The sequence below is a fragment of the Chenopodium album genome, chromosome 2 (genome assembly GCF_948465745.1).
Source record: "Chenopodium album chromosome 2, dcCheAlbu1.1, whole genome shotgun sequence".
Lineage (NCBI taxonomy): Eukaryota > Viridiplantae > Streptophyta > Magnoliopsida > Caryophyllales > Amaranthaceae > Chenopodium > Chenopodium album.
In genome coordinates, this window is record NC_137835.1 from 78258802 (window position 1) to 78272571 (window position 13770).

General features: G+C 36.3%; 1 protein-coding gene across 3 annotated transcripts; it reads right to left on the reverse strand.

Moving 5' to 3' along the window:
• Positions 1–3633: 3633 nt before the first annotated feature.
• Positions 3634–6095, reverse strand: LOC145588758 (uncharacterized). 3 transcript variants are annotated; one of them, XM_081645369.1, is made up of 2 exons: positions 6007–6095; positions 3634–5410 (listed from the first exon to the last, which is right to left on the reverse strand). In XM_081645369.1, the coding sequence occupies exon 2, from the start codon at positions 5356–5358 to the stop codon at positions 4471–4473; it is 888 nt and encodes a 295-aa protein (XP_081501495.1). In that variant the 5' UTR covers positions 5359–5410; positions 6007–6095; the 3' UTR covers positions 3634–4470. The 3 variants fall into 3 exon arrangements, with proteins under 3 accessions (XP_081501495.1, XP_081501491.1, XP_081501502.1); XM_081645365.1 differs by having other exon boundaries at positions 3634–5405; positions 6007–6068; XM_081645376.1 differs by having other exon boundaries at positions 3634–5376; positions 6007–6030.
• Positions 6096–13770: the final 7675 nt, after the last annotated feature.

Consider the following 13770-nt stretch of genomic DNA (forward strand, 5'->3'; position numbering starts at 1 on the left):
TCTACGGTTTAGGGAGTGCTTCACAAATGTATTACAAGAGTGATCCTACTTCTCAATCTACTGCATCATCTTCCACTCCTTCCATGATTTCTCAATTAAGTTCTCAAGTTGAAGAACTAAAGAAGATGGCGGAAGAAAACCATAACAAGGTAGAAGAAAGCCAAAAAATAGCGGCAGAGAGCTTAAAATGTGCTAAGGAATTCGTCGAAAATCATGAGATCGAAAAAGCTACATGGAAGAAGGAAAAATTAGCTATGCAAAAAACATTGCAGGAAATGTCATCACTTGTAAAACAAGTTTACCGTCCTTATAAGCCTCCTACGCCTGCAGTCACCCGCTCTCGTGATACAACTAAGTGATTTTTATTTTCTTGGTGGTAATTTTATGAACAACTGGTCTTTTACATTGTCATTAATTCTTGTTTGAAGTAGCTTTTTTTTTATATGGGAGGTGACTTTTGGAACAATTAGTCTTATAAGTTAAATATTGTTTTTTAATACATTGATACAAAATTGATTGATATTTTGGATATTTGAATAAAATTAACATTTTGGTTATTTGAATTTATGCGTGGGTACCTTTTTTGCTTTGTGATTAATATTGGTTGTCGCTTAATTATGGTCTCAAATATTGATAGTTAGTCGCAAATATTTAGCGACTGCAAATTTGGTTTAGAGACTAATTGGTTAGTTGCAAAATCATTAGTCTCAGTAGTCGCTAATCTGTCACAAATAATTAGTTTTGTCGCAAAAATTTGGTCTCGTATGTAGTTGCTAATCCGTCGCAAAAAAACATTAGTCTCAATAGTCGCAAATCCGTCGCAATTAAACTAGTCTCTGTAGTCGCAAAAGTTTGGTCTTGTAGTCACTAATCCGTCGCAAAAGTAGTCCTAAAACATTGGTCTAAGTAGTTGCTAATCCGTCGCAAATATTTTACGACGGACAATAATTTAGTTGCTAAAATTTGAAAGTTAGTCGCTAAATGGTAGTTGCAAAGGCGTTGCAAATCCGTCGCTAAATTTGCGACTGTCCAAAAATTAGTCGCAAAAATGGATTTGCGACGAGGTCTTTGGCAACGAACCAAAGTAGTCGCAAATCCGTTGCAAATCCATTTTTGCGACGGATTTGCAACTACATTGGCCGTCGCTAATTACCCTGTAGTGAAACTAAGCATGGTCCAAGAAATTGAGTCATACCTGATGTGCTCTTTCTATTCACTAGATCACCTGCATAGTCAGCATCTTTGTATCCAACTAAATCGATTGATTCATTTCTTGGATAGTAGAGACATAAATCATCAGTTCCTTTGAGGTACCTAAGCATTCTCTTGACTGCCTTAAGATGAGATTCCTTTGGATTGGCTTGGAACCTTACACATAAGCCTACACTGAACGATATGTCAGGTCTACTAGCAGTTAGATATAATAAGGAACCTACCATACCTCTATACATCTTCTGATCTATACAAGTTCCAGCTGTGTCTTCATCCAGTCTGATGTTAGTTCCCATAGGTGTTCTTATAGTTTTGGAACTTTCCATCTTATATTTCTTTATGAGTTCCTTCACATACTTTTGCTGGTGAATCATTATTCCTTTCTCAGTTTGCTTAATTTGCAATCCAAGAAAGAAGTTTAGCTCACCCATCATGCTCATTTCGAACTCACCACTCATAAGGTCAGCAAAATACTTTACCAAAGATTCGCTAGTTGCACCGAAAATAATATCATCTACATATATTTGTACAACTAAAATGTCAGTTCCTTTAGATTTCAAAAACAATGTTTTGTCTATTTTACCTCTTTTAAAATCATTATCTAATAGGAACTTGGACAATCTCTCATACCATGCCCTTGGTGCTTGTTTCAGCCCATAGAGAGCTTTATCAAGTTTATAGACATGATTTGAGAATTCTGGATCTTCAAATCCAGGAGGTTGTTCCACATAGACGTCCTCTTTTAATAAACCATTTAAAAAGGCACATGTGACGTCCATTTGGAACAGCTTAATATCCATAAAAGCTGCAAAAGCAATAAGAATGTGTATAGCTTCTAACCTGGCAACTGGTACAAATGTCTCATCAAAGTCTATGCCTTCTTGTTGATTGTACCCCTTGACAACCAGCCTAGCCTTATTTCTCACAATTATTCCATGTTCATCAAGCTTGTTTCTGTACACCCACTTTAGTCCAATGACTTTTTGGTGTTCCGGTCTAGGAACTAGGTGCCAGACTTTGTTTCTTTCAAACTCACTTAATTCAGCTTGCATTGCTATTATCCAGTCTGCATCTTGTAAGGCTTCATCACAGTTCTTTGGTTCCATGGTAGATAGGAATAAGTAAAATGCACAGAAGTTCCTTAGTTGAGACCGAGTCTGAGTTCCTTTGGTTATGTCACTCATAATCATGTCCACTGGGTGAGATTTTTTATGTTTCCGACGTTTAGGGGTAAATCTTTCATTGGATACAATCTTTCTGGTTCAACACCATTGTCTTCTATCTCTTGATTCAGTGGCTCTGGATTTTCAGATTCTGGATTATCAGGCTCTGGATGTTCCTCTTGAGGAACTTCTGTTTCAGTTTCTGTTTGATTTTCAGCTACAGAATTCTTGTCTTGCTGCTTCATGGATGCAGTTATTTCCTCATCAGGGTCATGTCTTCTTACCAACCCTATTTCGAAATCATCATCATCATCCTGTACATCAATCACATAGTCAGTTTCATCAAAAATTATATGTACAGACTCTTCAACACACATTGTTCTTTTATTGTAAACTCTATAAGCTTTACTATTTGAGGCATATCCTAAGAATACAGCCTCATCACTCCTTTCATCAAACTTTCCCAAGTTTCTCTTCCCATTATTGTGTACAAAGCACCTGCAACCAAAAGATCTAAAGTAAGAGATATTTGGTTTTCTTCCTTTCATTAGCTCATAAGGCGATTTGTTGGTTATTGCTCGAATAGAAACTCTATTCAATATGTAACATGCTGTGTTTACTGCTTCTGCCCAGAAGTTCCTAGGCAGTCCACTGGAAATCAGCATAGTTCTTGCCATGTTTTCCAAGCTTCTTTTTTTCCGTTCAACCACTCCATTTTGTTGTGGAGTCCTGGGAGCAGAGAAGTTGTGATCCATTCCATGTTCATCACAAAACTCATCAAATTTTGAGTTTTCGAACTCAGTTCCATGATCTGACTTCAGGTGGACTAATTGATGACCTGTTCTTCTGTGTTCTTTCTTCACAAAGGCAACAAAGTGATCAAACGTATCATCCTTGCTTACAAGAAAGAAAACCCAGGTATATCTGGAAAAATCATCTATAATAACCATCACATACCTTTTTCCACTCCTGCTTTGTATCCTCATAGGACCACACAAATCCATATGGATAAGTTCCAATGGTTTTGTGGTGCTTACCATATTCTTAGTTTTAAAAGATATTCGCGTCTGCTTACCTTTAAGACATGCACTGCAGACTTTATCTTTTAGGAACTTGATAGATGGAAGTCCTTCCACAAGTTCTTTCGACCTAAGTTTATCAAGCAAAGAAAAACTAGCATGGCCAAATCGTTTGTGCCATAATAAGGGATCCACTGTTTTGGAAGAAGAGTCATATTTCTTCATTTAGACCTGTTCAGCATGCTCAGTATTCTTAAGAGTATCTTTAAATCTCTTAGGACATGCAGCTCGAAGATGTCCTGTACTACCACAATAGTAACATAGTTTTTGACTGGGTAGATCTACATACTTCCTATTTCTCCTAGAATAGACTTCTTTTTATATCCTAGTCCTTCTTTATTCTTGTTTGGAGCATTAGCTATCCAAGATGGAATTCCATTATTAATCACTTCTTTGCCTTTCCTGGCTTTAGCAAGTTCCTCCTCCAAGGTTTAATTTTTTATTTTAACTTCTTCCAAATCTGATTTTAATTTCTCAAAATTTAAAAGTTGGTTTGCAATAGGAACTTCAGTGTCAGGAAAGTCAATTCCAAGTTTTAGCTGGGCTAGCTCTATATTTAACAGAATATTGTCATGTTTTAGTTTTTCAACTTGTTCTTTTAGAAGGACATTTTTATCATATAAATCAAAGAATCTAGTTTGAACATCAGTTTTCATATTATCGACCCATTCACTATGTTCTTTGTGGATTTTTAAAGCTTGATCAGTTTGGAACTTCGACCTATTTAGTTCTTTACAATCCTCTTGAAGTTCCAGAATAATGTCCATAAGATTTTCTTTATTTAAATGTTTGAGTTGTCGATAGTCATACCATACCTCAGATTCAAGTTCCTTCAGACGAGCTTCATCATCTGCTTTAGCCATTAAACACAAGTTGGTTGTTTCTTCTACGGATTCTCCTTCTCCTTCATCTTCTGAATCAGAGTTTCCCCATGCAGCCATCATGGATTTTTTTACATCTTCCTTGGAGAATGATGATTTGTAATACTTGTTCTGTTCCTTGACTTTGTAGTTGGTTTACTCTTCCTCCTTAGGATTAGGGCAGTCTCTGAGAAGATGTTCTTTGGAACCGCATCTGTAGCATTTGAACTCTTTGGAACTTGGCTGTCCTCGTCTGTTCTTTTCTCCTCTTTTTCCTAGCTTTCTCCTGAACCTCCGCACAAGCATGGCAGTCTCCATATCGTCATTTTCAGAGTCGTTTGATTCATAAGCCTTTAGAGCAAGGCTCTTGGAACTTTCAGAGTTTGCTCCAAGATGAAGTTCATGAGTGAGCAGGGAACCATTGAGCTGTTCAAGGTTGAACTTAGTGAAGTCCTTGGATTCTTGCAGAGCAGTGACCTTGGATCTCCACCTCTCATCTTGAGGAAGACTTCTAAGGACTTTCCTTACCTGTTCATCAATGGGTATGGACCTGCCTAAAGATTCTAACTCATTGACAATGTTAGTAAATCTAGTGAACATATCCTGAATGGATTCTTTGTGTAGCATTTCAAATCTTTCATATTTTGACATTAGTAAGTCAATTTTGGAACGTTTAACTTCATTCGTTCCTTCATGTGTTACTTGCAGTAAATCCCAAATCTGCTTTGCAGACTTACAACCCATGATTCTATTGTGCTCATGAGGTCCTAGTCCACAATGCAATATTTTTACTGCTTGAGCATTTAACTCATATTTTTCATAATCTTCTTTATCAAATTCGGCTAGTGGTTTAGGGATTACCTCTTTGTTTGCATTGGTTTTCGTTACCTCGAAGTCACCACTTTCAATGACTCTCCATACTTGGCAATTTTCAGCTTTGATGAATATCTCCATTCTATTCTTCCAGTATGAATAAAACTTGCCATTGAACATTGATGGTCTTTGGGTAGAATACCCTTCTTCAAGTTTCTCGTGAGCATTCATCTCTTCAGGAACTTTACTCTACAAGTTGATTGTAACTTCGTGAGAACCTGCTCTGATACCAATTGTTAGTTTAGATGAACTACTACGAGGGGGGGTGAATGGTAGTAGGTTCCAATCGCAGAACTTATGCGGAAATAAACAATAAAAACATAAATGAACTTAAAGCACACAACAAGTTTTACGAGGAAACCATCCAGTGCCTAACTGGAAGTAAAACCTCGGCCCTATTGGGACTTATAAACAAATTCCACTATAATAGGCAACTCTCCTAGTACAACCTATTACACAGACCTTTGCTTCGCAAGTTCCTCCTAAGACATTTGCTAATTGATAAGAACCTATCCTATCAGACCTAAGTCAAACTCAGACACCTTTTTCGACCCAAGACACACTCAGGTTCCTTTCTCGACCTAAGACACACTCAGGTTCCTTTTTCCCACTGTGCAACCCAAGACACACTCGGGGTGATTGACTACCACTCGAATTTTAGAGAATTCAAACTCATACACTCAAACGTGAATTTAAGAGAATTCACAACCTCACCCCAAAACTAATTACAACACAAAGACACACTCTAACACATAAATGGAAAGCTACACATGAAACCCGAAATCAAAATGATAAAGCTTAAACCTTTGGCAAACTTACTCTTAAGCACTAAGTGGTTTTCACGCTTAAAAACTCTCACTTTACTTCACTGAATTTCTTCTATATTTATAGAGGTCCTTCAACTCACAAAGTAAGGTTTTCGTAAACAAGATAAGTTAAACTGAAATCTAATCTTATCTCTTTAAAAACCGAAACCAAACAGATTTAATTTCGTTTTATTTAAAAACCAAATCTTATCAAATTCGTTTTAATTAAAAGATAGGATTTTATGAAAAAGATAAAACCAAGTTAAATCAAATTTTATAAGATAAAATCAATTAAGTACTTTTTCATAAAACTAAAGTTATCTTTTACGAATTAATTAGCTTGCCAAGCTTTATCTGATTTCTAATAAGTTCCATGCATAACAACCATTAATATGCTTACATCAACCTACAAAAACAAACTTATCTTTTATAAAACTATAAGTTATGAAGTCCATCTTTTTCGGTTGATATCTCGATCTTTGCACTGATCCTTGATTATTGAGGCTTGCCCCAACATTACACCGGAACCAGGTCGTTACAACCTGTTTTGAAGTTCCTGTTGAGAAACTTCGGGAAGTTCCATTGCTGGAACTCTTCTTCTGTCTTTTACTTGTCCTTATGAATCTTCTAAAGTTCCTTTGTCCCAGTTCCTACTTCATCCCTCAGCGCCTACTGAACCTGCAAACATCACAACACTAGAAAATCCTTATTAAAAGGAAGTTTGCTCAATTCTTAACATCATCATCAAAACCTCATAAGGGTCAACAACTTGACCTAGTAAAAGAGGAAAAGGAATGAAAATTCAATCGATTGATGATTTATTTCTTAAAAGTTTAGGTTCATGTACGTAATGATTAAATTTCCCAGAACATGGAAAGTTGCTTCTTATGTATATAGGCAATTTGCCAATTTGGTATTTACTAGGGTATAATTTAGGGCATAAAAATACTTTCTCCGTTTTATAATGTTAGTCCCATATACTATTTTGGGCATTTTAAGAAGATCTACCCATATTGAATATGTTTTATTCTTAACTTAATTATTTGGAATTAATTGGTTGTGGATTGAGACATGACTCTAAGTAGGGAAATCTCTACTTTGAATTACACATTATTCCTTATGCTTTGCCAAAAAAGAAAAAAAAAATCAAAAAACTTAAATAAAGTAAACTAATTATGAATTATTTTGTACTTTAATGTTAGATTCCAAGTATTCTTCTTTTATTATTTTATATAATTGATTCCAATATGAAACTAACATTATGAAACAGAGAGATTATTTAAAAAAAAAAAAAAAAAAAAAAAAAAAAGGTGGTTAAATCAAAATACTAGTAGGGTATTTTAAAGGTTGGTAAATCTTGTTAGTAATTCACACTAAATTTTAAAGGTTTTACTATATTAATTAGCAGCTAACCATTCGTCGATAGGTGATACATGCAAAGCAAAATTTCTTATTGACTTTTAAGAAAAAAATTGACCGTTAAAGGAAAACTATATGTAGAAGAAAACATACAAAGGAAAAGTTATACTTCCTCTATACTTTTTTACTTCACCTGTCTCTTTTATTACGCTTGTCGATGCATAACTGTAGGGAATAATTTCAAGCCTTTAAAATCCCACTAGCTTGAACCCCACTGTGATCATACACTAAAGTACGGTGGCGTCCAAAAAGGAAGAAGATAGAGCAAAAGAGTCGCCAACAAGTTTTAGGAACTTGTAAACCGTTCACAGGATGAAGGTTACACCCCTTAACGATCCAAGAGATCGTCAACTCCATAAGGTCATGAACCAAATAAGGGTTCGGGGATGATGGTACAAATCCAACCTAAAAGAGATTGAACCTGCCCTAATAATAGGCCTCTACTTTATTCTGATTGTATTCATGTGCGCTTTCTGACTAACATGCAATCAATAGGATTAACCCTAAACCTGTTTAATCTATGTTGGTTGAATTTAATGCACAAATAAAACTATTATTGGCGATCACTTGAATTATAATCATATTAACCCTAACAAGATTGTTAAATATCTTATTAAGCGTGATTACAAGTACAAATTCCCTTTAACATGCAATAAAAGGCGATCAAGCAATAACAATAAATCAAGCAACATAATAATAATCAATATCATGACAATAATTATAATCATCATAAATTATAACAATTATAATCATAATCATGTTCATGTTAATTGATAGGCGTGTCGCGTACCTAACAAAAATAAACCTAACTAGACCACTACTATGTAGACGGGCAAGCAAGGGTCGGATCCCAAGAGACTATGGTTCAACTAACTAAATAGACTCAAGTAAATACTAAGCAAGTAACCAAATCAAATAATTGAGAATTAATAACTAAATATCAAGAACGACAATTAAACTAAAAAAATGATAATCAAATAAGAAAAACATTCAAGATCAAGCATTACCACGAATACAATTAATGCAATAATAGTTCTACCCCTAACATATAATTCAATTGATTAAAGAGGAAAAGTAATCCCTGAATATTACCAATGGTCTCTCCCGAGTTATCAATGGCTTCCCTAATCACAATCAAGCCTACTTCCGTGGAATCATGTAAATTAAAGACTTTGAGCACATTACTCTAACTTCCTAATCATCCATTCAACTACTCCCGTGATGAACTTCAAACCCTTAATTGATTTATTCAAACCCGTCAAAACCCAACTCCCGTTGCGATTAAAACAATGGATTAATAACAATACCAATTATTCCTAATATAGTATTGGCATGAGCACAATCAATTAAGCATATCAATTGCAATTATCATTAGAGAATTTAAAGAATTAAATCAAGCATTAATCATATTCGGGTTCCGCTAGATCTTGGAATAGGGAAACTACTCACACATATTAATGAAATCAAGAACTATAATCAATAAAGAAAACATAATTAACAATAATAAAATAAAAGAATTGAGAGAAGAAATCAATACTTGGAATTAATTATGAAATCTTGAATCTTGAAAGCAAAACCCTAGAAAATAATATGGAAGAACGTAATACCCCAAAAAGAAGTCTAAAAATAATATCTGAAAAAGTGATAAAAAATAATAAATAAAAGATTATCTAAAACCTATTTATATCCTCTCATAAAACTAGGTATTTCTATCTTAATAGGACTCCTAAACGCTGCCCAAAACGAGCTGCCACAGGTGGGTTGTGGCATGAAGAAAACCGCCACAACCAGGCTGTGGAGCGGGCTGTCTTCGCCTCTCCTTTGCTCCAATAATGGACGCCCACAACCAGGTTGTGGCCATAAGGTTGCACGCCACAACCAAGCTGTGGAGTAGGCTGCCAAAATGCTCCATTGATGCTCCATTGGTGCTAGAAACGCTCCATATAAAGAAATATCTGGTGATCAAAATAAATTCCATGCAAATAGAGCCCTATTCTTATAAAAACAAAAACAAACAAACCGAGAAGAGTAGTATCGAAATAGGAAGAATAATAGCTCAAAAAGATTAGGAGAATGAAGAAAACACAATAAAACATGACCAAATATCACATATAAATCGTGTATAATATCGTGTTATCATTAATATTAAAGCATAATAAACATAGCAAGATCCTAGGCATGATACTAACAAGATTAATAACAAACCCTAGCATGTCACTAAGCAATAAAAATCAAATCTTTAACCCTAACATGATACTGACATGAATAAATATTAGGAAGAGAATAAAAGGCATCATAGGAATCATATTTAATATTAAAAATAACCTAGACATGATACTAGGAATATCATAATAACAATGTAAACATGATATCTACATCATAATATCAATTAATCAATTAAAGTACTTACTTTAATGCCTCGTACCTCTTTCTAATAACAAAATACACACGTTAGTAACTTCAAGGAAAATAATAAACAAACAATTAAATTAAATAATCGAAATAGAGATTTGGGACCAAACCCTCAGAAATTAAACCTTTCACGTCTAGGGCGAAGGCAACTTCGAATATGGATAGGTGTTTCTAGATCTTGTGAATGCGGAATTTTGTATGAGAAAACCAAGTTTAGAGAAGAAAGATGAATGAGAGAGATGAATAATTAAGAGAAAATTAAAAGAATTGGTGTAAATCGGTGAATGATAGATGTAGATGATTATTGATGAATCAAAACGGAGTTTTTAATACGATATTTATAGAGAAAATCAGCCAAAAAAGATAAATTAACAAAACAGAGTTTGACGCTCAGGAAACAGAGCTGGCGCCAACCCTGGCTAGCTGGCGCCAGGCACCAGCACTAGCGCCAGGCGCCAATGGCTAGCGCCAGGCCTGGTTCCAGGCGCCAAGGCCTGGGGTTGGACGCCAAGCTTGATTTTAACGCGTTTTTGAAAATCCGATAAGTTTACCGTACTGGAGGATAAAATAATATAATTTCTTCGAAAATGCTATTTGATTTTGATTAAAACTCTGAAAAGTCAACAAAGTCAACTTATCAATGCTAATTGAATTACGAATGAAAAGAACCTTCTAGAAGAATCTAGAAGACTAAAACCATTCCTAATTGCATTAGGAATGATAAATCATATTAGGCCCTCCCCTAGATCATTGGGCCGCATATAAAGCTCAAACCGGGCCCAGTTTAGTAAATTGGTCATAACTTCCTCAATATTCATCGGAATTGGGCTTATAATATATCGTTGGAAAGGTCTTTGCAAGCCCCATCCAATTACACTATTATTGGAACCATATCATGGACCAACCAAACTGGATTGGCTGTTTTCTTAAAATAAAGTTTTCAAAAACAGAGAGAAGAGAAAAGAAATAAAAAACTTTCCGCAACACTAGACCTTTCCACACTTTCGTTTCATTCGATTATGATTCGACGTGAAAGGTACTCATCACTGGGTTTGGTTTTGGGGAGACACAAATGGGTTTCTACAGAAGCCCCCACTTTGACTGAGTTTGGAGAAACGCAAGTTTCGAAAACAAAAGTCAAAGTATCGATAGGGACGGAGAATGATTCAGAACGTTCTGCGATCCTAAAACCACTCTTGTAACGCCAATACCTGCAAAACTAGCATTAGTTAAACAGATAAAAGAGTTAAGAAACACGTATCTTACACCGTCGAGCACACGTCTCTGAAAGTAACCGATTTGTTGTTTTGATGACCTCCTGCAAGCTAGAGAATGCCATCCCGCTTGAAAACCGCTACGCCTGTAACTGCTTCCAAATTTGGAAGATTGCTTCGCCTGAAACGATCCTCCTCCGCATTGGTAATATTCCACATCCTAGGGAATACTATCAAAGATTATTTCTCTTGAAACAATCCTCATCCGCATTGATAATATTCCACATCCTAGGGAATATGATCGAAGACAACTTCGCCCGAAATTACCTTCAGTTGTTTGTCACAACTCTCCACAATCTAGGGAATGCCACCTTGCTGCTTCAAAGAGCTCCTTTTTTCCGCTGTGATAGTCGTCGAAAAGATCACTGCTTTTTAATATTTGCTATGCCAGTACGTCGGCGCTTTGCTGCTTGTGAACCGGTATGTCGGTGCTTTTGCTGTGATGACAATCCTCTTTTCTTTGGGAATAGTTGCCAACACAACTCTTGTATGATGTATGACAATCCGATTTAGGGAAAGTTGTCAATGCTTCGTAACAATCCATCCTTGGAAATGTTGCCACGATGAAGCGACAATCCGTATCTCGGAAAATTTGCCAAAATCCAATCTTTGGAAAAGTTGCCAATGCTTCGTAACAATCTGGCATAAGAATTTTTCTACGATCGACAATCCACATCTTGGAATATAACTCTTGAAAGCAATCCACCTTGGAAATTTGCCAACGCTATGCGACAATCCTTTTAGGAAAATATTGCCACAATTGACAATCCGCGTCTTGGAACATTTGCAAAAAAGAGTCGACCGACAATCCACTTCGGGAAAATTTGCCATTTGCTGAAGAAAATCCACGTTGAGGAACTTTTGCCGAAATTTATGATGAGTAGAGACCTACAACAATCCTTTGGGAAATTTTTCCATAGGGAACTAGGTGTATGACAATCCAATCTCGGAAAACTTGCCAACGAGCCGATGAATGTATGACAATCCGAACTTGGAAAAACTTGCCAAACAAAGAAGGAGCACGACAATCCACGCTTGGAAACTTTGCCAGAGATGACAATCCAATCTTGGAAAAATTGTCGTTGAAGAAGATGCACGACAATCCATTTTTGGAAATATTGTCAGTTGGGGATGACAATCCACTTTTTGGAAAATTTTGTCGTTTTATAAGAATGCACGACAATCCATATTTGGAAACATTGTCGTTTAAGTGCTTGCTTTTGGACCGATTGTAATGAGCCAGTGTTTTAGGCGCTTAAGCTAAGTGAGACGATTTTTTGTCAGGTCAATCACTTACTACGATTGTAATCGAGCCGATTACTAATCATGTCAAATTGCTTATAGGGGCTAACTGGCGTACCACGGAACCCGAAATTGCTGCATGAGGTCGAAATCACCTTTCTGGGAGGCTTCGAGCTCTGTCGTTGCTGAGATATCTCTGGCGCCAAGAATTGGAGTAGGGTCTTCCCTATTCTGCTGCACCTGTATTTATTTTGACTATAGAACTTTGTCAATCTCTTTAACCATCTTAGGGTTGACCTAAGGCTTCATGTTATCTTAGGGTTGACCTAAGGTTTAATGTTGCTTGACTCATCGACTTGACACGACTCAAGGTATAAACTTGACTCGTTGATTGACTGGCTCGAGATTGACTCGACTCAAAGTGAAATGACACATGTGTTAGACTCATGACCCGTGTGTGCACAGTGTTGATTATGCGACTCAAAAATGCAAAAAAGCAAAAAATTTCTGTCATTTTTGTGGAGGGTACCGACTTTCTCCCGAAAAAGAAAGACGTGAAAAAGAAGAAGCGAAGTTTGAAAGGCGCATGTTGAACGAGTTTAGTCAAATGTTGTTTGATACTATCTCTCAAGGTTCAAGGATTAACCCATCCTAGGCTATCTCAATGGTTGACTCAATGATGAAAGTATTTAGGTAACTTAGGCACGGAGGCTAAGCACTTCATACTTCGTGATGCAATGACAATTATGATTGATTTTGACGAAGCATGCTTCAGTGTTAAGATTTCATGACAAAGGGTTCCTAAGGGAAGTATATTTGGTCATGTATCTGTGATGTGTGTGAAAGTGATACTAAATTTAGGCCGCAAGGGCTAAGTGTGTGGAAAGAATATTATTTTTAGAAGAGTCAGATAATGGTGACTCCTAGGCTAGGTAAGCTAATGATGTAGGGATCAAGCCCCCAAGTCTAGCTCTAAGTGAATAGGGATGAGCATTGGAGATCCCTTGATATGATCATGGTGTAAGTGTGAATATAAATGCATTTTTATTACGGTCGCACCTCGATGTGAGGTTGCCTACGTATCCGTTAGGAATCAGGTCGAACGTAGCTCTAGCCGAACCTCGCACAAGTGTGTATACCTCAAAAAAGGTCTTTTTAAGGGTTGTAACGTGGTTAGGCTAAAGGTTTGAAGAAGAAGGGGATAAAGGCTCAAGACCCTAGATAAGCCCCCAAGGTGTGAAACCTTGCTTTTGAATATTTGTATTTTTATGCTTGAGGTTTTCTACTCTTTTTTTAGCTCTTTCTTTTGTTTTAGCATTTATTTCATTTTTATAAGTGTGGGCAATCTCGATCATGCGGTCTATAACTCACTTGGCATTCATGTTTCTCGAGCATTCGATAAGAGACGCAATCTGAGACGTGTTCATATC

What these genes read in the sequence shown, in the direction of transcription:
- LOC145588758 (XM_081645369.1), bottom strand. Translation starts at nt 5,358, where the DNA reads ATGAATGCTCACGAGAAACTTGAAGAAGGGTATTCTACCCAAAGACCA.